Source organism: Parus major, chromosome 2 (genome assembly GCF_001522545.3).
Source record: "Parus major isolate Abel chromosome 2, Parus_major1.1, whole genome shotgun sequence".
NCBI classification, from domain to species: domain Eukaryota; kingdom Metazoa; phylum Chordata; class Aves; order Passeriformes; family Paridae; genus Parus; species Parus major.
This window is the reverse complement of record NC_031769.1, coordinates 46,393,320-46,416,920: the sequence shown is the minus strand read 5'-3', so window position 1 is coordinate 46,416,920 and position 23,601 is coordinate 46,393,320. Positions and strand designations below refer to the sequence as shown.

The window sequence follows — 23,601 nt, the reverse complement described above, 5'->3', positions numbered from 1 at the left end:
CACTTACAGGGATGGGGCATCCACATCTTCTCTGGACAATCAGTTCCAGTGCCTCACCGCCCTCACAATAAAGAATTTCTTCCTAATCGCTAATCTGTACCTGTCCTCTGTCAGTTTAAGACCACTTCCCCTTGTCCTCTCACTTCATACCCTTGTTAAAATTCCCTCTTCAGCTTTCTTGCAGGCCTCTTTAATTTACTTTGTTAGTAACCTTAATTTAGTTTGGATTATACATAAGGCAACCTAATTTCATGATAATATACTACATGAACTCCAGCCATTTAATGATCAATACAGGTAGTTATATAATAGCTCTTTTCTTCAGTTATTCTGCATGTTTTTTGTTTGCCATATGCTAGCTGAGCCTGTAATCAGTTCAGGGATGTTTCTTCTTCATGAAATCTCATTTCACCACACTACTACACTGTGTCTTTATTTTAGTGTGGAAAAGGTACAAAGATGAAAATCAGCATCACAGTATCCCAAGATTCTGTATTTCTAAATCACTTTATATATTCAGTGAACAGTGTCAATTCACTTCATTTGCAACACTGAGCATTAGAGCACTGCTACAACCTTGGGCACGACTGTCATGGTTCAACAGCCAGAAAATGAAGAATTAAGTAGGGAGCACAAGTTAAGTGTCTGTTCCACAACATCTAACTCTATGCATGACAAGAGGTCTACAACAGTTCTCCAACATGCCACTTAAAATACCTTAACTACAAAGCTGTATCACCAAGATCCTTTAAGTTTCTTTTTGTCACTAAACATTTTCTCATACTTGAGTATTTCAAGACATTGATACCAAAAGTAAAAAAAAAAAAAATTTATTTTTTTTTTTAAAAAAATCTTAATAGCAAATTCTAGGCCAGCAGTTAAGATGCTTCTGCACCTTACTATCTAATTTTTAATCAATCCTATAGTCTCCAGAGTCTGAATCACTTTTTGGAACTTTTACATTATGATGGAAACAGCAGTTCAAAGTGGCACTGAAGTCCCCTTCTGCTTTACTACCAAATGCAATATAAACTATTTTTATGGCCCTCTTCAGCCAGAGCCATAACAGCCCAGCACATCAGGTACACTGCTACTATACTCTTCTGAGAGAACAAAAGAGCAAAGCACTGCTTATTAATGCCAGTCCTTCTCTGTGCCTTGCAGAAAGGTGACACAAGACACTCTGGGAGGAAGCTCCCTTTGCTTTGGGAGGAAGACAGATGCACACAAGGGCCTCCTTCCATGGACAAGAGCATTCTATTTCAAAACCTATCATCCAGCAAGAGCAGCCACATGGGTCACACAAAAGTTCCTGCCTTCAACAGTGGCCAGAAACATACATTTAAGGTAGCACATACAGCAGAATAAACAGATGTAAGTTTTTCTTAACACCTCCATAGTCACCAAAGATCTACCTCACAAGCATTTGGGATGAGGGTATTTTGTCACTTAAACAGCATTTGGCCAATTTCTCTTCCACACACATTCCTCTTATAATCACAAAGCCAGCATCCACCATAACAATGACTTCCTCTGTACGTTGTTAAGAGGATGACTTTATCATTTCAGAATTACCTCGTTAGCTTAACTGCTGCACAGTAGTATCTTCATTGAAAAACAGCCCTAATCATCTAATCTACTGCATTCAAAAGAAGCCATTTCATGTCTCTGATTATTCCTGCTGCTCTTACATAACCCTACTCTAGCTCTGTACTCTTCTGAAGAGGCCAGGGCACAAAAGCTATACACAGTATCCAAGAGGCAAAACACAGATCCAATGTCTGATCATGTGCTATCTCTTACTCTCTGATGCTTTTACCAATTCCAACATGTAACTTATTTAACTCCTTCCAAGCACTGAGCTGAAGACACTGTGAACTGTACACAAGACCTCACTCCTGAGCTTTAAAAAATGTTCACAGCTTGCCACTGAGCATACAGCACACAGCAGCCCATGTATATCACTTTACATTCACCCATGATGCAATCCAGCTACCATTTAATATCAAGTCTTCTAATATTTTCATGTTCTTGCAAGTTGTCACCCATCTCCAATCCAACTTAGCATAAATAAAGGCAAGACATACAATTATAAATTTGGCCTTAGATGACTTTCAGTGCATCCACTCCGTGGATGTCAATGTTTAATGTACATCTCCCTCAAGCAAAATGTCACAGCCCACATAGACCAGCTGCAGAGCTGGTGTTTTTGGATCCATCATCTGAATCAATGAATTAATAGCCAGCAGCAAATTGCTCTAACAATGCAAATGAGTGGCAAGAGAAACAAGGAATCAGTGGCTTCCCAAGCAGTTCTAACTAAGGGAGATCACTGATTAAAAAAGACAAAAACTCCTTTCTTTTTACGTAAGTCTATCATCTTTGTTATTGCCTAGATACTGTAATTTACATTTCTCTTTTATTCTGGGATGACTGTGTTAGGAATGATACATTTAAAATCATTCTTCAGGTATTACCATTTGGGCCAAACAAGAGTCTCTGGCCCAAGGTCCAGTGCCTGACAAAAGAGCATGCCTTATCCCTCTGATCAAAAGAAGATTCAAGTCCAAGGCAAGCTAAAGTAATTTTTTACCTCTATGACATGTAACCTGGGAGTTCAGTTCACACTCAGCATGGGTAAGTGCAGCTGCTGTGCACTGCTAGCAACCAACAGCCTGTAATACAATGTTATGAAAGCTCTTTGAGGATTTATGACATAGCCAAACCAGCAGCAAATATTAATGAAGACAGCTAGAGAGAAAATAGAACATCAAACAGAAAAGCAGTGTGACAGTGGGAAGTCACTGTCCTTTCCAATCAAAGCTGGCTTTAGCACTTCTCAATCAAACTTATGCTAAGAGAAAGAAATACTTACTTTTCCTCTAGTCACCTTCCTACTAAATACTGCTTTTAAAAGTACCCAGCAACATCACAGAAAACCCAAAAATTGTTGAAATCTGACCACAACACAAAATTATATTAGAAAAGGCAGATACGCTCCGCATTTGGCATATGATAGCAATGTTTGTTGTCATCAACAATGAAAAGAAAAGCTGATCATTCCTCATGCATTTCACGCAGCTGGAACCCTCTGAGCACAGTATTTTTTTCTACAATTTATATTTGCCATGGTGTCAATTTGTTTCAGTAAAGTAGCTAGATGTAGGGCAAGTTTTCTTCATACACAATCTTTGAAAATATGTCAGTGCTGCTAAAACACAAGAATTTGCATGTGATCTAACAATTCTTTCAATAATTAAAATAGTATTTTTAGAACTTTTAGTTGAATTTCTGCAAACATGTGCAAGTTGCACATCTTGCAACTTGCAGGTTTTTTTACTACATTCTTAAAATAGAGGTTTCAGGTAGCAGCATTTAGTGTAATAATGCTTCTACAATCCAGGAGCACTTGTTAAGATACTGTGTAGTACCTCAGCATTAACTTTTTTCTCTGCAAAAACCTTTATGATAAACACAATCCATATTAAAAAAGAAACCAAAACAGAAAAAATCCAAACAACAAAAGAAGTATGGAAATAAAAATATAAAAGGTAAACTCATCAGATCTATTTGCAAAGTTAAACTTAAGCTGAACATCTATGAACACGTCTGTCCTTTCAACATTAAAAGTAAAGTGAAAATATTTGCTGGGTCAGTAACATCTGCTGTAATCTGCATGGCAGAAGTCTAGCACTGATGGAAAGGAAATGAGCACTTCCATTCCCTCAAAGAGGCATCAGCTGCAGTCTTTCTTTGCAAGAAAACAACTTGATTTCCTAATGAGAACTGAGGGTATGGCCTACATTAGAAAAAAGAAAAAATATTTTCATAAAGGATTGAAAAAAAGAAAATCCTTTCAATGCATAACCACAATTAAGAAATGAGCACCTCTTTCAGTCTTCAGCAGCAAGCTGAATAAGACAATGAGTAATAATTTCAAGCACTGATCCACTGAATGCACTAATTCAACTGTTCCTCAAAATCTCACTAGGGACAGTGAGCAAGTATAGGTGAAGAATGGGCTTTAGGCTTCCCTTTTTTTTTTTCCCATACCACTCTCATCTGGCTTATTAAAAATAATGCTGAAATATGTGTGATGTCTAAGAGCAAAAGGACTCTGCACTGTAAAGACCAGAAAGAGTAGACAGCATAATCTGTCTGTTGAGCTACAGGCAGCATATCCAGAAGGAAAGCAGAAAACTCCGAGGAAAAACAAACAGGATGTAGTAGGCACACTAATAAACCTTAAGTTGTCCAGTAAACAGAGATCTGAGAGACTTCAGAGCCAGAGTAAAATAAATATGCACAGCAGCTATAGCCAACACAGCCAGAGCTGCACTTCTCTGAGCAGCCAAAGTGCAAAAAGCCAGCCAACTACAGGAAAATAAAACCAGTTAGGTATTTAGAAAAACAAAACTAATTATAGATAAATGGGGGAAGCGAAGGGGCAGAGAGAGGAAGGTTGTCAAATTATAAAAGCAGGCCTGTGTAACTAACAAATACAATATTAAAAAGTTCTACCAATGATGACTCTACAGAATAATTCAAGCCAGCCACACAAATTGATCATTTTCTTGCAATAACTCCACTAGAATTAGCTAAGTAATTAATTTCTTGAAAGTAAAGTAAACCTTTTCTGCATTTTAGATGAAATTTTCAAGTAAAAGAATACTATTTTAAAGATTCTTGAGTGTTTGTGCATTTTTCCTTTTATTCTGGATTTAAAAAACCTCTTAGTGTGCCTGCAGAGAGCAGCACACAAACCACCATCACACAGCAACTTGCATCCAGCTGAAACGACCAACTCAGAATCACATCTGACAGTGAAGTGACCGATTATCTTCCACTCTATAAAGTCAGGGTCAAAATGAAATGGCACTGGGGACTTCATGTCAAGAATGGCATCAGATCACGCAGCATCAACCACACATCACTTGGTGCATCAATCACCACTCTCTAACTCCTCCTCCTCAGTTCTGCTGTCCTCGAATGTTTATTCCAATAAAAACACTGAACCAAGGGCTGAAAATTAAAGACACTAAAGAGAAAAAAAAAATTTAAAAAACCCCAAAAAAACCAAACCCAACCATGGAAGATCCCTGGATACAAAGCCTCCAAGGAAAAGAAAACCCACTAAATACAAACAAACAACTCCAACAAGAATGAAAACAAACTATTTGTTATTGCACTTCATATTTAACATTTCTCATGTATATTTAGCTTGAGGATGTTTCCCAAAAGACATGTAAATAAAAGATTTTAATAAAAAAAAAAAAAAATTAGTAATTTTTAAAACCCCTACCAACCAATACCAAAATGGTGGCATCTTTCAGACAGTTTTATCTCGCATTATTTTCATCTCCTATGACATCAACTACACTGTGGTTTTGAAAAGAGACATTTTTAAGGAAATGGAAATTCTCCCCCAAGTAGGTCAGTGCCTCTACATGGAGACCATTTCAAGAATCTTGCTTAGCACTGGAAGCACAGAAGGAAAAAAGCAATGAAGCACAGTATTAAGAAACAAGCTAATATTCTGCAATGCATCATTTTGTTCCTTTGTCATCTCCTTTTTCAGTTCCTTCAGCTTCACCCTAACATTGCATTTTCCCTTCAAAATTTGCATACAGATGGATCAGTTAACTGAAAGATTCAGCAGGTGACAATCAAAAAAAACTAAAATGCAAAAAAACAATAAACAACCCAAGAACAAACCCAAACACAAAATCTCTGGGTGAAGCAGCAGCAACAGCACTGGCATCTCATATAAGCCCAAGCACAGACATGAGTTTTCCAAGAAAATTAGATTGTTGCAATCCAACTGGCAGTATTTCAACCAAGGGACCCTGAAAAAGGCATTTGCAGGTGTGCACTTTGCACTTCCTTCAGTCCAATGCCTGGAATCCCCACAGAAGTGAACTCCCCAGCAGCACATCCCATTCTCCCTCCTCATCAAGCAGCTATAACAACGGCAGGACAAGAAATAGCATTATTAAGGTTCTAGCCCAAAGGGTTACTATCAGATCTAGTAAAATTTCTTGAACGTGTAGGTGCAGAAATGCTAATGAGAGATGAATCATTCATGCAAAAATACTCAAGTACATTCAGTATAGTCTAAATGAAGTGTATTCCCCTTAAAGAGAAAAATTACTGTATTTCATCCTGATTCTTCTGTTAACGTGGACAATTCTCATTTGAGAAGTAACTAAGGTGAAGGGCTTTCACTACACATTTCTGTATGGTGGCTGCAACTCATTCAAATGTGGAAGTCATCTGTTTCTGTATATTCATATTTTCCTATACTAGCTTCTATGCTGAACTCCTTACCCTCTGCCATAGTGAAGCTTTCAAATGTTCTGCTGGTTTCACCACAACAAACATTTTGAGATAAAATTTTAGGGCACATGTCCCTGTTCCCACTATAAGAGCATATTTCAATGATACCAAAACACAGAACTGAGGCTTTTTAATTATGATTTTCATGGCATGCCAAAATATTTTTGTGTTTCAATACTTCTGATACAAAGTTCATCAAACCTTGAGAAAGGTCTGTAGGGATATTATTACATTACTAATACTTAGAGAATTTTACCTTTTAACTATTTCCACACTGAGTTCTCTATTTAGAATATAAAGAATTCTAATGAGATCAAGATGATTAAAAAAAGACCCAGGTGTTATTTCAAAAAATTACGCCAAGTCAAGTATTAAAAACCACTCCATGTGTTAAATTTAGATGTTATGAAACACAGCTGGCTGGTTGCATTGTTTTAAATTATCTTTATTTTTAAGCTAAGGAGATACCACAGAAAGATAGCTCCCATTATAATTACTGTGTAAGGAAGATAGGTAAGATTGTTTCCCTGTGAGTTGCAATGGCAATGGATACAAAGAACCGTCCATATCTCCAGTAAAATTTACCATCTAGGTTTAATATTAAGACTATTACAATATGGAGTTGGGAAAACTACCATTCACCAGCAAAATAGTTTGGCATTTAGAAATTGTAAAGTTTTATTTCATTTACTCCATGTCAAAGATTCAATTTTTAACTTGGTGTTTACTGCACATGTTTTTCAAAGAGGAAGGCAACACATCTGAGAGCAACCAAATCACCAGCAGTCAAAATGCTTCGGATGATGAAACTGTAAGGAGTGAAGCTACAGCTGGATTACAAACCACCCAGTGATTAACAGCACCAAAACTGTTGGTTTCTCAACTTCCCAAATCCTTTTGGCTTTGGCTTTAGTAAGGAAGCTGGCTGTGAAGAGCATGCATTACATGGTCCAATGAGTACACCAGATGAACAGCTACCCGGCATGATCAGCCCTGCCAAATTTTCAAGTGGGAGTTACATCCTCTCCACACCTTGCTGCCACACCAAAGTACTCAGCAGGCAAGATTCACAACCAGAAACACAACTCAAAGCAACAGAAAATCCAGGATCACTGTTGATGCCCACAACTACTCACACTCAAGTTTATCTAGGGGGATACTGCATGCCTTGCAGGCAGATCACAAGGCTACAGGCAAGTGAAAATCATTCAACCAGGTCAATCAATCAGGTTAGAGGTCATCCATTAACACCTCTTTGCAGAAGCTGTGTCTTAATTACTATCAAAATCTTCTCCAAATCAACTCTTGCATGTGTTTGGACAAACAAGTCAGTGACTCTTCACTACTAACATACTGACTTCAAATAACTTAACTTGGTCTGCTTAATATACTAATATAATTTCGAACTCCCCAGCTGAAAATTTCAACTGTTCAAGAATTCTGAACACAACAAATCTCAAAGATCTTCTAGAGTCCCTATTCTTAAAGACATGAAAAGAAATACCACCACCCAGCTCAAAAATTAACTTGCTACATTTGCAACTGCTGGCAAGGAAAAACTCCCTGCTGAAATTCCCAGCTTTCCTTGCCAAACTTTTATGGGACAAGGGCTCATTACCCCTACCTTGTTCCCCCTTCAAGCATGTAGCCTTCAGCATTGCTTTGAACTTGTAATATTTAGCCATTTTTTCTTAAGCTGATTGAAAAGGAGATTCCTTTTATTCACAATCCTCAACTGTACAACAAAACAAACAACTACATACTATGGTTTTTGCCCCAGTCTCTTTAAGGTCCAGTTCCTCACAGTTTCAATCTCTCACATAGAAACTGCAGGTTCTTTCCACTGCTCTGAGAACTTACTGGTCTGCAGATGCCCACAGAATTGCAAATAAGAGCACTGAAGGTCAATACTTGGCACAGCTGAACAGTAGAATAGGTGGCTGCAAATTTCAGTACCATAATGCAGCAGTTTGCAGTCTATTCTCCTCTAAATTCTCCCTCAACTACGTTCGATAGAAATAAAGAACACAGAAGGCAACAGGATGGCTTCCCTTTACCCATGATCAAGGGATTATTCAGACCTTGATTTCACACCATCTGGCAAAGCCTCCCAAAACTACATTAAGATAATCTTGAATCTCTTGGTTTGTCAATACACCTTTACTAACCACAATTAGGACATTTCTGCTCTCAGAAGCAAAGGATGGGGAGAAATAAGAGGATGGGTTTCTTGGCATCAGTCTACTTTGGAAATTTTTACTTTCCCAAATGTGAAATCATTAAATTACATTTGAGCCAGCATCTGGAATTTTACTAAGCTGCATATTGGTAAAATCACACATTCAGAAAAGCCTCTCCTATGAGAAAGCTTCCAGAGAATTACATTTCTCCAGCAACAGCTTTTAAGGCCATGAAACTGCCTTTTTTTTTTTTTCCCTTTTATAACAAGAAGTCAGCTAAAACTGGTATCTCAAGATATCACCGCAGTCATGACTACAAGACCTTCTGCACTGTGAGATTTCTGCAGCCATCAATTAATGAGGGCCTTAGTTTTGCAAATCACTCTAGAAAAGTCCTAATGCTAATATAATATTACCATAAATGTCACAGGCAATGATTCAACAGCCTGTAATAAAAAGCCTCACCTCACCCATTCAGTGATCAAGGAGAAAGCAATAGGAGCTAAAACAAAAGCCATTAAACTTTGCCCACTTGTGTTTATCCTCAGATAAGTCACCAGCTCTCTCACCAAGGGGAGAGTACTACATTCTCAACCACTAGCACTAATTCCACCAACAGGATGCAGTCTTCCTCCTTCCCTATCTCAACCACTGGCAGAGTGGAAATAAACAAGCTGTACACCTAGATCAGCTAGCATGTATCTCTGCTGCCTTGGGCACACTAACACAGCATCTGCCAGCTTACATCAAGATTCAAGGTTTGGGTGGGAACAGAAAATCAAGCTTCCTTCTCTTTGCAGCAGTGCAGTGCTACACCCGTCTAAAGCACACACTAAACCAAGGCTGCATGTATCTCTCTACTGCCCAAGTGATCCACTTCTTGCCTTGAGCCCACTCACATTTCTTTTCCCACATCAACACTTCCGTGATGACATGGAAGGAAAGGCTCAGAGAGCTCAAGTAATAGAAAGAAAAACCATCTTGAGGAAGAAAGAGCAGGCAGACCCTGTGAGCTGAGCTCCATGAACTGACCCACTATAGGGCTGAAGAGCCATCAGGGTGGGTAGAGCAGCAGAATTGCCTCCTTTCAAGCAGCTGGCCAACAGATTCACCCAGGAACTGCACCAGCAGGGTCAGCTCAGGCTCCCCTCCTATCAGTTCTGATAACTACACATTGAACAAGTGATATTAGCTCACACACCCAGCTGAAAACAACTCTAATGTAAGGTTAGTTTTCCATTACATCAGCAAGCTCATCTAATCACACCACTATATGAACACAAAGTTTTTCTATACTGTGCATAGAAAAAAACATACAATCAAGACAGGATTTTTCACCTGCAGTCCAGTTACGTATCAGTCTAAGCTGTAAAATCACATGGTAAAGTTCTTACAGAAGAAGATAAAGGAAAGCAGAGGACACAGCTGGACACAATAGAATTTCCTGCACACTGTGACAGAATTACACATAAATGAAATTAAAACATTGCAATTGGCCAACTTTGGAAAAGGTCTGATTTAAGATTTATGTTAATGTTAACTTAAGTATTCTTGGCAATTTTGACCACCTCACTAGGTCAAGTTTCATTTTATTCAAAGTTCAACATGAATCATGACATTAATGGTTTTTTAAATGTACAAGATATAAAAATAGACAGTATTTAATGCATTACTCTTCTAAGAATCTACCTGCCCATAATTCAATAACAATCACTGGCAGCAGTACCAACCTTCATGCCATATCACAGTTTTCTCAGCATCAACTCCAATGACCTACAATGCTTTTTCAGACAAATGTAACTCCAGAAATTCAGCCATCAAGGACTTTGGCTGCCTTTCCAAAGGGTTTCTTTGTAATAACAGCACTGCATGATAGTGATGTATATGATAATATATGATTTCTGCATATATTGAGACTGTTTTAATTGGAATTTGAGAAATTCCAATTTGTATACTCCTTTGTAGCTCAACATTCACCAACAACGTTGAAGAGCATCTCTCATATACCTAGTTTATATTTCTATTTTTCTGGTCATTCTCCAGTCATGCTTTACCCCACAGCACAGGTAAGAAGTCTCATATGGAGTGTTCTCTGCTTTAAGACCACTGTCATCCTTTGATCTCTTTCATCAAACAAAAGAGCAGTCTAAAGTAATTTTCCTTTTCTTCAGGTCTCACATCTTTTGAGAGTATGATGCAATCTTTCAAGTTAAAGAGATCTATTTTAAAAGTGTCAGACCAAAACTATGTGCTGTATCTTTATATTGATCCCACTAGAGCTACAATGGGTCATGGGAGGAAGCAATCTACCTAATGTTTTAATCAATCCTCCTCCTGGTTTTAAGTCAACACCTTAAGTAATCGATTAAAAAATAAAAAATTAAGAAAAGCTGTATCTGCAGGTGTTATTTTCAATGCTGATCAAAAAAAAAATTCTAAATCTTCTGTGCCACTAAGAAATAAGTCAGTTCTATTTTAGTTTAAGTGCTTCTGGATGTAACACCCAGAGTGATATTGCTCAGCAATACTGCTTCCAAAATTATTTTCAAATGTGTACTGAACTATCACTGTGTTAAATGACAGAAATGTGGCGTGAAAATAGCCACACAAAGAGCCATTTGAAAATAAGATAGAGAAGTATTCTGTTCCCCATGAGTGGCTTTAAGAAGGGCTGCCGGGCAGTGACTCTGAGCAGCAGCCCTGCCAGCCTGTGTGACCAGCAGGTTGCTGTAAGGCACATCGGAAGCATGGAATAGCACTGATGCACAGAAAGCAGAAGATTAAGTGGCTTTTGGGGGAAGGAAGTCCAGGACATACATCAGAACAAGGTTTAGTCAGGCGTGTGTTTTATACTGCTCTAACTCAAACTCTGTCAAAGACAAAGGAAAGTGGATGCATATTAGCTTCTGAAGTGTTTATGAACCTACTGGCTACTTTTTGATTTTTAATGTAAAGTAAGGATACTATGGCTTACAGAATTATCACAGCCATGTCAATGCGGTGAAACCAATACCTGGTTTTACAGGGCTGCTGCATTAAACTGAAGTTATGAAAGTAAATATTTACTTGATTCTTTCCTATTTAAAAATCCCACAGAAAATAAAACAGCTACCTGATGACATTACAGAGTTATCAGCATGCAGCCATTAAACCAGGTCTGGAAAAAAATTTGACTCATCCCTGACATACATGAAACTCACTCTGGCAAGGTGAACAGGAAATCACTGGTTTCTGTGACCTGAGTTCCTGGCCCTTGCAGTTGAGAAATGCCTTTACCTCGCTTGTGCCACCATCCCACCTCTGCAAGACGTCTGTTCCACAAACATCAGCTCAAGACGTTCAAACCCTCCCAGGGAATAGTTTGTGACCGCCTACAGTTTAACACTACCCCAAATTTGAATTACTAATTTAAACGAGGCTTAACAAAACTACTTAAACGGTGACTAAATGCCATTCTAATTACAGAGCACACATTTGCAATTAACTAGCTCATTTCAGGAGCTGGAGCACCAACTTACAGAAAACAGAATGTCGCTCATACATACACATCTCCGGTCTAGACAGGTTAAGTGAATAGTCTGGCAATAAACTGAAGCTAGAAATCTGTGTCATACTACAGTCCTCTCTCCTACACCTCCTCTGAGGCAATTTTTCCTTCACTGACTTTATGTTTAAAATGAGGTTTTGAATCTGCAGCCATTGTATTTTGTAACTATTTGTTGTCTTAATGGGTAAAGTAGAAATGAAAACACCACTGCAGCAGCACTGAAGAAAATAAAGCACACAAAGTATGAGCCTGCCCCATGGAAGAGACTAAATATCACTAAGTTGACAGACGGTTAAAGAAAAGAAAATGTCTGTGCTCTGCACGTTTAGACATTTCCAGGCAAGAAAAAAAGCAAAACCTCTTGTATTTTAGCTTACAAAGCAGACAAATCTGAACTTTCATTTCTGCACAAGATAAACAATCAAGTTTTTATCCATATACACAAAAAACACACATGCACTGAGTATGTATCTGAAGCACTGTTTTAACTGAGACCAGTTACTTGCCCTTATGGGTAAACAGAAGGAAATGCTGTGAGTTTTTATCAGTGCATGGATGATATGCACAGCTCCTGTTATATGTACTTCGATTTCAAAATGACTTAAGTAACAACACTTTCTTCATAGCAGCAAACACAGAACAGATGACAGTCTTAGATTCCAATTCGAGTTTCAACACAGACTAGGCAGTAATTAACCTTTAAAGCAATGGCTTCTTGAAACCCACTCTCCCTAAGGTAAAAAAAATTTCTATTTATTGTTTTTTTATTATTCACGAGTCAGCTTAAAAAAAATGCAGTCATCCAAAGTCAGACTGAATTACTGTTCTTATGTCCACAAATCAACAGCTAAAGATGCTAGTAATCCCACAAACTAAGCAAGTCTCAAGTGAAAGATGCTAAACACTACACAAAAATACATCTTCCCTTATTCTATAACACTTCAGCAGGTAAAATCTTTATTATATGTACAGAATTTTAAATCAGAAATAGTATTTGTTTGGTATCTCAGTGAAAGTTCTAGCCATAAATTAAATCATTTAGCACTGAGAAGCATTTATTACAAAAAACCTCACTTCCGTAAGAAGGTATGGTCTACCTTTTAAACCCATACATACACCAGTGGCCCATCTAACTTTCATGGGAACTAAACCTACACATTTTACATACACTGACTTTTTTTTTTTTGGTCATGGTATTAATACAGACCATAGGTATTTCTGCATATAGAAGCATTTCTTTCACTGAGCACAACCTGAAGCCACTGTCAGTCAGGAGATTACAATGGCCAGGAAAAAACATTCAGTGAATGGGTAGTTCTGACAGCCTTCTGTTCAGCGACATTTCATCTGCAGGAGGCGGCACACAAACTGCACGCAGAAGATTCCTGAACGCTGTCTTTTCTTGGAATTATATTTGCACATAACTGGTTCAGCATGAAGCCAACAACTTCACGCTAAAATAAGTTTAGCTGCTTTTCCTTAAGTCACCCATTAAAAAAATCTTCGTGCATAATCGCCCCTTTTCCCAGCCACCCTCCTGAAACACCAAGCACCCCTCCAATTTATTCTGAAAGACTGGTTCGCTAAGAGAGCGGATCAAACGGAAACTGCTCAAAAAAAGCATTTCATACAGACTCCCGGGGCAGCTGTTCGAAAATTGCAATTTCTACTTTCTCCTTTTTACAAACGCCCGGCCGAGGCCCCCTCGGGCCGCAGGGGCAAGGGCTGGGCCGGCGTCCGTGCAGGCGCCAATAAAAGCCAGACCCAAGCGAGGTATACCCCTCCAAAAATGCCCTAGAGAGGAAAGGAAAAAAAAAAAAAAAAAAAGGGAAAAAAAAGAAAAAAAAATGGAAAAAAAAAAAGGCAGAAGGCAGCAAGCGAGGCGGGCAGGCGGCTGGCGGGCTCCCGCTGCCACACACGCTCCCACCCGCGCACGGGCGCCCCCTTCCTTCCTTCCCCCTCCTCCCGCGATTCCAGTCCCACCCGCTCCTCTCCCGCATATTTGAAAGGCTGCTTTAATTCCTGCAGCAGCAAATTCCTCCCTCCCAAATTTGGGCGCAAAAGGAGAAAAAGGGGAGGAGGGACCGGGATGAAGGGGGAAGGGGAGAAAAGCGAGGGAGAAGAAATATCTCCGGCATTCTCGCCGCCCGGCTCCCCAAGCCCCGCGCAGGCATTATACAATTTCGGCGAGGCAGGAAGTGACTGAGGGGGGGTAGGGGGGAGAGGCGGCGGCGAGGGGAGCTGGAGCCGCATCTAAGGAGGACGAGGAAGGCGGGGGGCGGCCAAAGGGATGGGGGGCCCCGCGGCGGGGCCGCCAGGATGGGAGCTTCGGCGGTGCCCGCTGTATCTCCCCCCCCACCCCGCGCCGCCTCTCAGCCCACCCATCGCGGAGACCCCACGGCCGCAGGCTCGCACTGTCACGGCCCCCCCGCCGCGCCTCGGCCCCGGGCTGGAGACTCACCCATGGCGCTGGCCGGCGGCGGTGCGGCTGCCGCTGCTGACGCTGGGCTCCGGCTGGCTGCTCGTCCTCCCGCCCTGCCTCCCTCAGCCGCGGCGGCACCGAGCGGGCCGCCCCCTCCTCCCCGAGCGCCTCCCGCCAGCCAACCCGGCGGCGATTCTCCAACGCCCCCTACGCCGATTCCGCCGAGGGGCCGCGGCCCTTCCGCACACAGCGCCTACGCGCTCCCGCGGCCGGACGGACTTAGCGGCTCCGCTCCCGCCGCCGCCTCCGCCTGCTCCTCCTCTTTCTCCCTCGCCGCCTCCGCCCAGCTCCTCACACGCTCTCCGCCCGCCTCTCCGAGCACGCAGCGGCTTCCGGCTCAGCCCCTCCGCCCGGCGCGGTCCCCACGTCTCTCCCCCGCCCCTCCCAGCCCCGGGTCGGTCTCGCTGTTATTTCCTCCCGCGCCGCGCCGGAGAACAGAAGGACCGCTCGGAGGCCATTTTGGAACCGGGCGCACGCTGCGGGAGGTCGAAGGCCGCACGGAGGGCTGTGCCCGGAACAAAGATGTCCGCCCGGCTTGACGCGCGGGGCGAGGCGGTCGCGCCGCCCCCGCCTTGCGCCGGGGCCGTGCTCGGAGCGGCGCTGCTCCGTGCGCGCCTGCCGGGGCCGGGCCGGGGCCCCTGCGGCTGCTCGCCCGCCCGCCCACGCAGGCGGTGTGGGGGAAGGCCGGCGGGAGAGCGGCACCGGGATGGGCAAAGCGAGCCAGGCCCTCAGCCGCCCTTACCCCCGGGGAGCCTCGGGCTGCGGCACTGCGGCGCTCAACTCGCTGCTCACCCCACATAGTCACTATCGGGTGCCCATGTCCCCTGTAATGAATGAGGACTCAGTGAAAAAAAAAAAAAAACAACCGACCAAAACACAACCAAACCATTTGAAGGCAGGCAGGCACTAGGTAAAATCCTTTTAGGGGGCCGGAGGGATGCTTGGGTGCCCTGGGAATCCGACTGCCAAGACCTACCGCCTGGGCTGGTCTAGCACGTCCCGGAGACCCTGAACTGGCTCCTCGGAAAAGTTGCTGCCAGCCGAGCTAAACGTACATTGCAGTACAGAAGTGACTTGGGAAAATACAGAGCTCTCAATATTGTTTTTACGTTTTGGATATGTATCTGTCCAAAGACTCCAAGAGCCTTTTAAAATCTTGGATATTTTATACCTGAACTGGAATACTGGAGACCTGTATTTATGATGTGTGATTTGAAACTTAGCATACTTTATTTTGTGTCAGGGATTTTCAAGTTTGTTCCTTTCCTGGCCTTTTCTTTCACATAAAGCACAGTGCACTTCTCCAGTGGGGAAAGGTGGTTAGCAAAAAGGTAAAAATAGATCAGTTTACTGTTTATTACATCATTTGTTGCTGCCATTATTGAAAGTACATCTTAACATCATGCCCTGGTACTGGAAGGATGAAAATAGCAATTTTCATTTCAGCAGCAAAAGGAAATATTTCAATAATGCAATATTTCTCTAGGCAGTCACAGCTAGGTAGGCTGGAGAAACAAAGAAGACACTAAGTTTGCCTTTGTTTCTCACAGAGTTCCATCCAGTTCTTTCCTGTCTAATGTACTACTTTTTTCTACTTTTTTTTTTTTGTGCATTTGATAAACAAATACTTTTTATGACAACAAGGAAAATGCATAATCTTTTCAGAAAGGTATGCAGCCCTTTACAATGCGGTTCAGCACTGTTTAAGAACTGGAAGTGTTACAATATACTGTGGTTCTTGGGTGCCCAAGGGAAAGAGATTTTTATTATCGTTGGTCACAGGACTGCCAAATGTTATCTCGTAAATCCTTGTCTTTCACAATGGATGAGGTAAGAAATAACTTTTTTTCATTCTGGTTGGTTTAGGTGGTAATGTCCATGGCAATAAGATAGAGCTACATTGCTTTTGTGGTTATTTGAATACCAAAGAGAGACATTTTACACCACAGAAGCTGTTCACTGAATGCAAAATATGGTCCCCACAGCCCAAATACACTGTGGGAAGACAATACAAATAATACTTGTTTTTTCTCTTGTAGTAAGGGCTTCACATTGCTTAAAAACATTTATCTTGGTTTTCAGATACATAATGTTGAGAAAATAGCATGTAACTGATGGGGATATCTTCAAGTAGGAAATGATGATTTTGGGGAATTCCCTTTGAAGTAAAACATTACTTTGTGTATTGATAGTTGGAAAAACAAAAGTGAGCTTGCACCTTTGAAACCTCCTGCAAAAACTGGTACAAGCTTAATGAGGAAGCAAGATGCAATCCAATGGGTTTTATGTGAGGTTAATGTCCCGTTTTTCTGGGTTGTGAATAGCAGTGTGGAGGGGTGTCTCTTTTCATACAGCAATTCACAGGCTTCAGAAGAGTCTGCAAAACTGTGTTCATTTTGGAAAATAAAGTGAATGGAAATGGGTCCCTGGGGTTTCAAAAATACCATGTTCTGTGTACAATATAATAAATCCAATCTTTTTTTCATTCCTGTAGCGATCTGCTGCTCCTCTTCAAAAGCAAAGGCTTCATTAAATATGTCATTGAACTTTAAAAAACTGAACTCAACAAGTAAATTTCAGGATTCTGTAGATTCTGTTTATTTGATTGAAATATGGAAGATACAACTCTGTGACTGCTTTTTATGAAATTAATAAAAAGCTTGCAAACTTAAATTTAGGACACTACCTGACATAACCCCCATCTCTGTCCATCTTGTCTTCTGATAGAGAAACTAAAACCACTCACTTTAATTTAGAAAATCTGCTAAGGTTGCCTCCAGGTTGTTTCCCAACAAGCCTAGCCAGTTTCAGTCTCTCACTGCCAGTGAGACATAGGAAGACTATTTTGTTTTTGTATTTCTTTTAATGTAAGCAGATGTGAGTCACTAGGTGAATTTGCACACAGCATTAGTTCCAGCATGAGATGTGGTGGAATTACTGCACTTGTAGTCTGCTGACTTGGTCCTGCATGGCAACTCCAATCCCTCCTGGGTTTGTAGGGCATACGGTGCATCTCCAGACTGAATCATGCTTGCTCAGTCAGTCCAAAGTATGCAGCATCCTTTGGAACTTCTGTGCAAGTGTGACAGATGTTTGTGTACCGAGCAATGTCTTGCTGAAACAACCAGGTTTTTTATACCAGCTGGGTGAAGTCCTAAGCTCTTGCTCCTGTCTACAGTCTAACTCTTGCAAGATAGGAGGCTGAGGATGCCCGATGGGGAATAATGAGCACAGCATCCTCCTTCAAACCCATCCTTAAATTTCAGATTTGTAATCTACCAGCATTGTGACTACTCTTTGACCCCTGACCAGAAGTGTATTTTGTCCTTGTACTGTGTTGCCTCTTGGACATCTGCTGCCCCTTACATTGGATGATCTCTTTGTAAATGCTGCCATTTTGCTTTTTTCTCTTGCACAAGAAACAGCAGTAATACAAATGGTAGCAGTAATGTGAGGCATCAGGTGTCACATCTGTCTTGTCCATTGATCCTGTCCTTTGGGGACATACCAAGTCAGTACAGTTATTTGCCTGAATAAACGTTTCCAGAGCCAAGCCTGTATTTATGGCACTCTTCTGTTCTCAGAGGAGGAGGGCTGTCATGAAACAACCCTTGCGAACTCATAAGCAGCACAGTAACAGCTAGAGGGGTGGAGCACCTCTCCTGCAAGGAGAGGCTGAGAGTATTTGCTTTTTTCAGCCTGGAGAAGGCTTCAGGGTGACCTGATTGCAGCCTTCAGTACCTGAAAGGAGCCTACAAGGGAGAAGAGGGACTGGAGCATGTAGTTACAGGACAAGGGGGAATGGCTTCAGACTGAAAGTAGGTTTAAATTAGATACATAAAATAAATTATTTACTGTGAGGGTGGTGAGGTACTTGAACAGGCTGCCCAGGGAAGTTGTGGCTGCCCCATCCCTGCAAGTGTTCAAAGCCAGATTGGATGGGGTTCTGAGCAACCCAGTCTAGTGGAAGATGTCCCTGCTCATGGCAGGCTGTTCAGAACAAGATGATCTTTAAAAGCCTCTTCTAACCCTGGCCATTCTGTTATTCTATCCCAACTGTCATTGCTGCTGCATCATGACTGTCATCTCTGGCTGCCACCTACAAGATTATTCTGCAGATATGCAAATGAAGCAAGATAAAATGTTCACCTCTTGGCCCCCTGTTAAGTTTTGCTATTTGCTTTTTTTTAAAAAGTGCTCTGCAGCAATAAGAAAGAGCCACATTCACCAGCAAGTGAATGCTGTAAAAGTTATGAACACAGGCTTCTATTGAACAATTGCTACAGGAAAAATACAGCATCTCTTGTTTTGTAGTGTGTTTACTGTATCGTCCTGGTATACATCCATTACTTCAATTATCTAAAGAAAGAGGCTTTGATAGATTACAACCCAATGATGTGATCCTTGTGAGAGGCACACACATGCACTTATTGTTTAAGGTAGAAAATGGTTGCTTTGTGCAGTTATAGTGGTGTAGCAGGGAGTATAGCTCAGTAGAAGCAGGAAGGCAACCTAACCCTTAGCCCAACACTCACATCTACAACAATTACTTCCTTAAGTGAGCTGGGATACCTTCATGGCAGTTTCCTTCATCCGTGTGAAAGACTCGTGTCTTGGGAGACGTAGGGAGTTTCCAGTAGTATTAAGACATTTGAAAAATGCAGCATCTAATGCCTTGTTTGTACAAGAGTCACAGATGCAAGCTGGTAAACTGACAGGTTGAAAACATATATTTCTTACGCCAGGGAATCAGAGCCTTGAGCAAAGGCCCCTCTCGCCCTTCCAGCCCTCCGCTTGCCAGCAGTATCAGCAGCTGCTGGTATGACCAGGAGCAAGGTAATCACATGTGCCACGTGTCCTGTACTTCCAGTTCTCCGTTTGATTACTTGTTAATAAGTAAACCCCACTGGGGCTGGGCAGGTCTCGGTAGATCCTTACGAGGCTGTCCCTATAGCCAGATGTGTAATCGTTAATGAGCGGTGCTGCGGCTGAGCGCGCTGATGGGCCCTGGTGTCTGAGCAGGGCACCAAGGGGCTGCTCAGGCTGCCACTGCTGCCAGAGTGAGGCCTTTGGGCAGCTGGGCTCACTGCCTATTTACATTAGCAAGTGCTTCCTAGACTAGAATAAGGTACGGCTGTCATACTTTGCATATTAGATTAGGGAAAAAATACTTAGCCATGTAATGCAATGTGACATTTTATTGCCTTTTTTTTTTTTTAATTTCAGGAAAGGAGTTATGCTTTCCTAAAGAAAGTGTTTTTTCTTAAAATGAATTAATAAGCTAAAAATTAATTTCCTGCATAAATGCTAGACAGTGGGTTTTTTTAAATTCCAGAAGGAAAATATAAGAGAATAAATAAAATATTACAAAATTAATTAAAACATCAATTCTGTATGTACAGTAGTCAGCTCTTTATTCTCTTTGCTCATATCAGGACATTGTTTCTATAAAAGGTAAAGTGAATGACAGGTTCTGATGAGAAAAAGTACTGTGTACCCTGTGCCACTGTGGCCCCAGCAGTCTGCCTTTGTATTTTGCAGTTGTCTCCTTTTGATTAAAAGACATCTACATCAGCCTAGGACCATTGAATTGGGCTTTGTCTTTGCACATACTAAAGCAGCAGTACATCTAGTACTTGACATTAGAATTGAGGTAGCAGAATGCACATCAAGGCCCTGGGTACAAATGCTGAACAGCTGAAGCCAAGTGTTGCAGATTGTGCCACTTACTGGCATTTTAATCACTTTGTCACTTCGTTCTGCTTCCTTTACCTGTAAAAATGTGACTGTAGCTTCTGTTATAGTTACTGGCATGCCTACAATCTGGAATCCTCTCCAAATTCATTCCAAAGTGACAAGTCTCTCCCTTTGTGCATCAAGTTGGGCCAGCTTGGACTCTGCTCCCTCTGGGTAGGCAGGTCCTGAGTCCACCACTGCCCTTACCTTTGTGCCACTGTGCTTACTCAGCACGTGACTTGCCTCCCAGATCTGCCCTTGAAGGCTGCACCTGGCACTTAATTAATTAAGCAAAATTAATTGTTTGGCACAACCTTTAGGAGCAAAGGATTTTACATAGAGAAGGACTTGTACCACCACTCCTGTCTAATCTACCACCACTCCTGTCTAATCTACCACACAAACACATGTCATTTGTCCTAGGTAGTCAGACCATCCTTCCTGGTTTTTCTGAGTAGCTGCTCTCTATGAACAAAATTATTGGTGTCTCAGCACCAGAGCATCAACCCTACAAAACCTCCTGAAAGTCACTTTACAGACACTCAGTTGGAAATTTTAATTTCAGGTGCTCCTTATGCATTTGATCTCTAGGTTCCAGCCTAAACCCAAGTCATTGAACCCCTGGGCTAGAATCAATGAATAGAAGCTTTTATAGTTCACTGCTTGGTTTTGTCTCCTGCTTTTGTCAGAGGATGACTTGTTTGTACCCGTCTTTTGGGCTTTGCTGATAGTTTATCTAGTGGAAGTCATTAAACTAAACACACCTATGTCTATAACTCCAGTTAATCCAGTACAACTACTCACTTGTCTTTTGCAACAAAAGGTGATATGAAATACCTATCAGTAAGTATAAAGCAAACTCTTTTTATTTTTAACTTAAACCACGTGTGACAGTTGGCATCTGATTACACATAGGTCTGACTGAATGCTATTGCCTTTGGTGAGAGTGGGAATTTTGCAATTTAAGGGTTATACAGTCTTGAACTGTCAAAGCTCTCTATTAACAAAAAGAGAAATCTCAAAACTATAATTTGTAAGAAAACCACAAACTGCTAAAATATGAATATAACGGTATAGAAATACTCAAAATACATTATGGTTCAGTCCACTTAGTTAAATTATTGGTGCATAATGTGGAAAAAACCCTAGAAACATAGAACAAGGAAAATGCTGAAACTTAATTCAGATTACTTCTTTGCATTTGTATTCTGAATTGCAACATTCTGAATTTCTATTTTACATAAGGAGAAAAGTACTTAGTGATTTTGCTGTGATGACTGAGCAATACTAGAAATAGAGCACAGTTCTGAAAGAATCAGTTATATAGACATTTGGGATTCATAATGGGAGATAATGGTCTTTTTGATGATGAATCTGCTATATAAGCCAGGAATATTTCAAGAGCTGTTTCAAAGTAGATCCATTAGCACAACCCAAAATTTATCCTTAGTCTTCCAGATAAGGAAAGTTCTTGTGTTATTGTAATAACAGAAAGTTAGAGTGCTAGAGAGTCTTTGAAAAAATTATGTTCTTGTTACAGAGCCAGACTTCAAACACACTCCTTGCAGTGTGTAAATTTTAATGCAAAACACAGAATTTGCATGAAAGTGTGGAAAAATAAGGTTTGGGGTTATTTGCATAATATCATTAGTATATTTTTTGAAACAACTTCTGGGTCATGAGCTCATAAAGTGTCCTTCTTGGATAAACTGGCAGCTTGGATTCTTCCTGCACATGATGTTTCTAAACTCCTTGCCAACACGTTTTGTTTTTGGCTTTTTTTTCCCTTAATGGTCAAATGTAATACCCAAAGTCCTGTAAACACCATGGTAAAAAACTGTGGTCAAATACATGGGAAGCATGTACTGTTTGGTTTTACATTGATAGCACTTTTTGATAGTTAATCTTATCCTCATGGAGTGTATGGGAACACCTCTGTTATATAATATACAAGATAAAAGCTAGCTAGCTAGATAGATGATAGGGAGACTGACCTGAAATGCTTAGATGTCTGACTTTGTGTTTCATGAATTTGCAGTATTTGCAAATGCATGTCTTCAGATATTACTCATCTTCACCAAAGATACTGTGATAGAAATAATCTATTGTACATGACACATGCCTGTTCCTGTGTGCTCTTTATTTCCTTGAAACACCTAGTTGGAAAATTGAATGTTATGGAAAGAGGGTTCAGTTGTGTAGGAAGCAAATACTTTTCCATATTACCTTTCTTTTAAAAGTGTTTTGGCTACTTTATTGCGGAAAGAATGTATTATTGTTCTACCTGTGGTGTACTATTAAGCAATTTGTGCAGTTACTGTTGAGTTGGCTAGGTGGTTCAAAAATGCAGTGTATTTCATTCCAGTTCGTGAGCCAGTGATTTCCCATTTTATATCAATTTATTTCTTGGAGTTTTTTTCTAGTTTATTGTATTTATCTCAACTATTTAAAATGTCTGCAAATGTCCCCATGGTAATGGAATTCATTTGGCAGCACTGTATAGCTATATGAATCATTACAAGACAGTAAATAAATGATTTAAGGCATAACTAAATACCAAATGGAAATTCATAGGTTTGGTAACAGCAGGAAGAGTTCATTGTGAAGATACCTCAATAACATTAATCTTTTTTCCTGGAAACTCCTACTTCTTGAAAAGGTTAGTTTGGACAGACTTGAAAATTTGGTCCTGATGTTTTGGGGGATGTCCTCCAAAAGAAAACCTTTCTCTGCAGATGGGTGGATCACCCCATAAATCCATTGTGCCTGAGTCCAGACACCACAGGTGGCTGTTGGAGCCTGTATGAAAGAATGGGGATCACTTAATTTTGGGGTCATGCATCTATTAGTGCTATGGTCCATCTATGGGGGACAAATGGAGAAGTAATTCTTTAGAAAGGTTCTTAGCTTGAGCCTGTGCCTTTGACAGAAAGCAGGCCAAAGCAGTATTTATGGATTGTCAAAAGATGTAGTGTATGTGCATGAACTTCCAATGAATAAACAAGTCACTGTTTTTTGTAATGCCATGTAATGGAATAAGATGGCTGAATACTTGCAGAGCATTTTTTGCAAGAGAACAGTATTCAATTTTCTTGGGCTACAACTGGCAAAGCAGCCTTTTTCACAGTATTCGTAATTACCACAGCTATGAAAAAATTGTCCATTCAACTCAGTGTCTTAGATGGACCCATTAGCTACTGTTGTCTTCTTGCATAAATGCAGTTGCAAAAGTGACAGGGTTTTAATGTAGGATGTCTTAATCCATTGTGATAGCTACATGGCTTCATCTTTGAATATAAAGGAAGACTGTGCAGTCAAGC

The 23,601-nt window shown here is 40.9% G+C and overlaps 1 protein-coding gene across 3 annotated transcripts in view; it reads right to left on the bottom strand.

Moving 5' to 3' along the window:
- SEPTIN7 (septin 7) overlaps nt 1-14,830 on the bottom strand; it is a 77,219-nt gene extending 62,389 nt beyond the window's left edge. Inside the window, exons 1-2 of one of the 3 annotated variants that reach the window (XM_015618465.2) lie at nt 14,525-14,830; nt 12,909-12,910 (exon numbers count right to left, since the gene is read on the bottom strand). In XM_015618465.2, the coding sequence (XP_015473951.1) occupies nt 12,909-12,910; nt 14,525-14,528 (6 nt within the window). In that variant the 5' untranslated portion in view covers nt 14,529-14,830. The remainder of the gene's footprint in view (nt 1-12,908; nt 12,911-14,524) is intronic. The other 2 variants (XM_015618463.2, XM_015618466.2) reach the window with 2 other exon arrangements.
- Nucleotides 14,831-23,601: the final 8,771 nt, after the last annotated feature.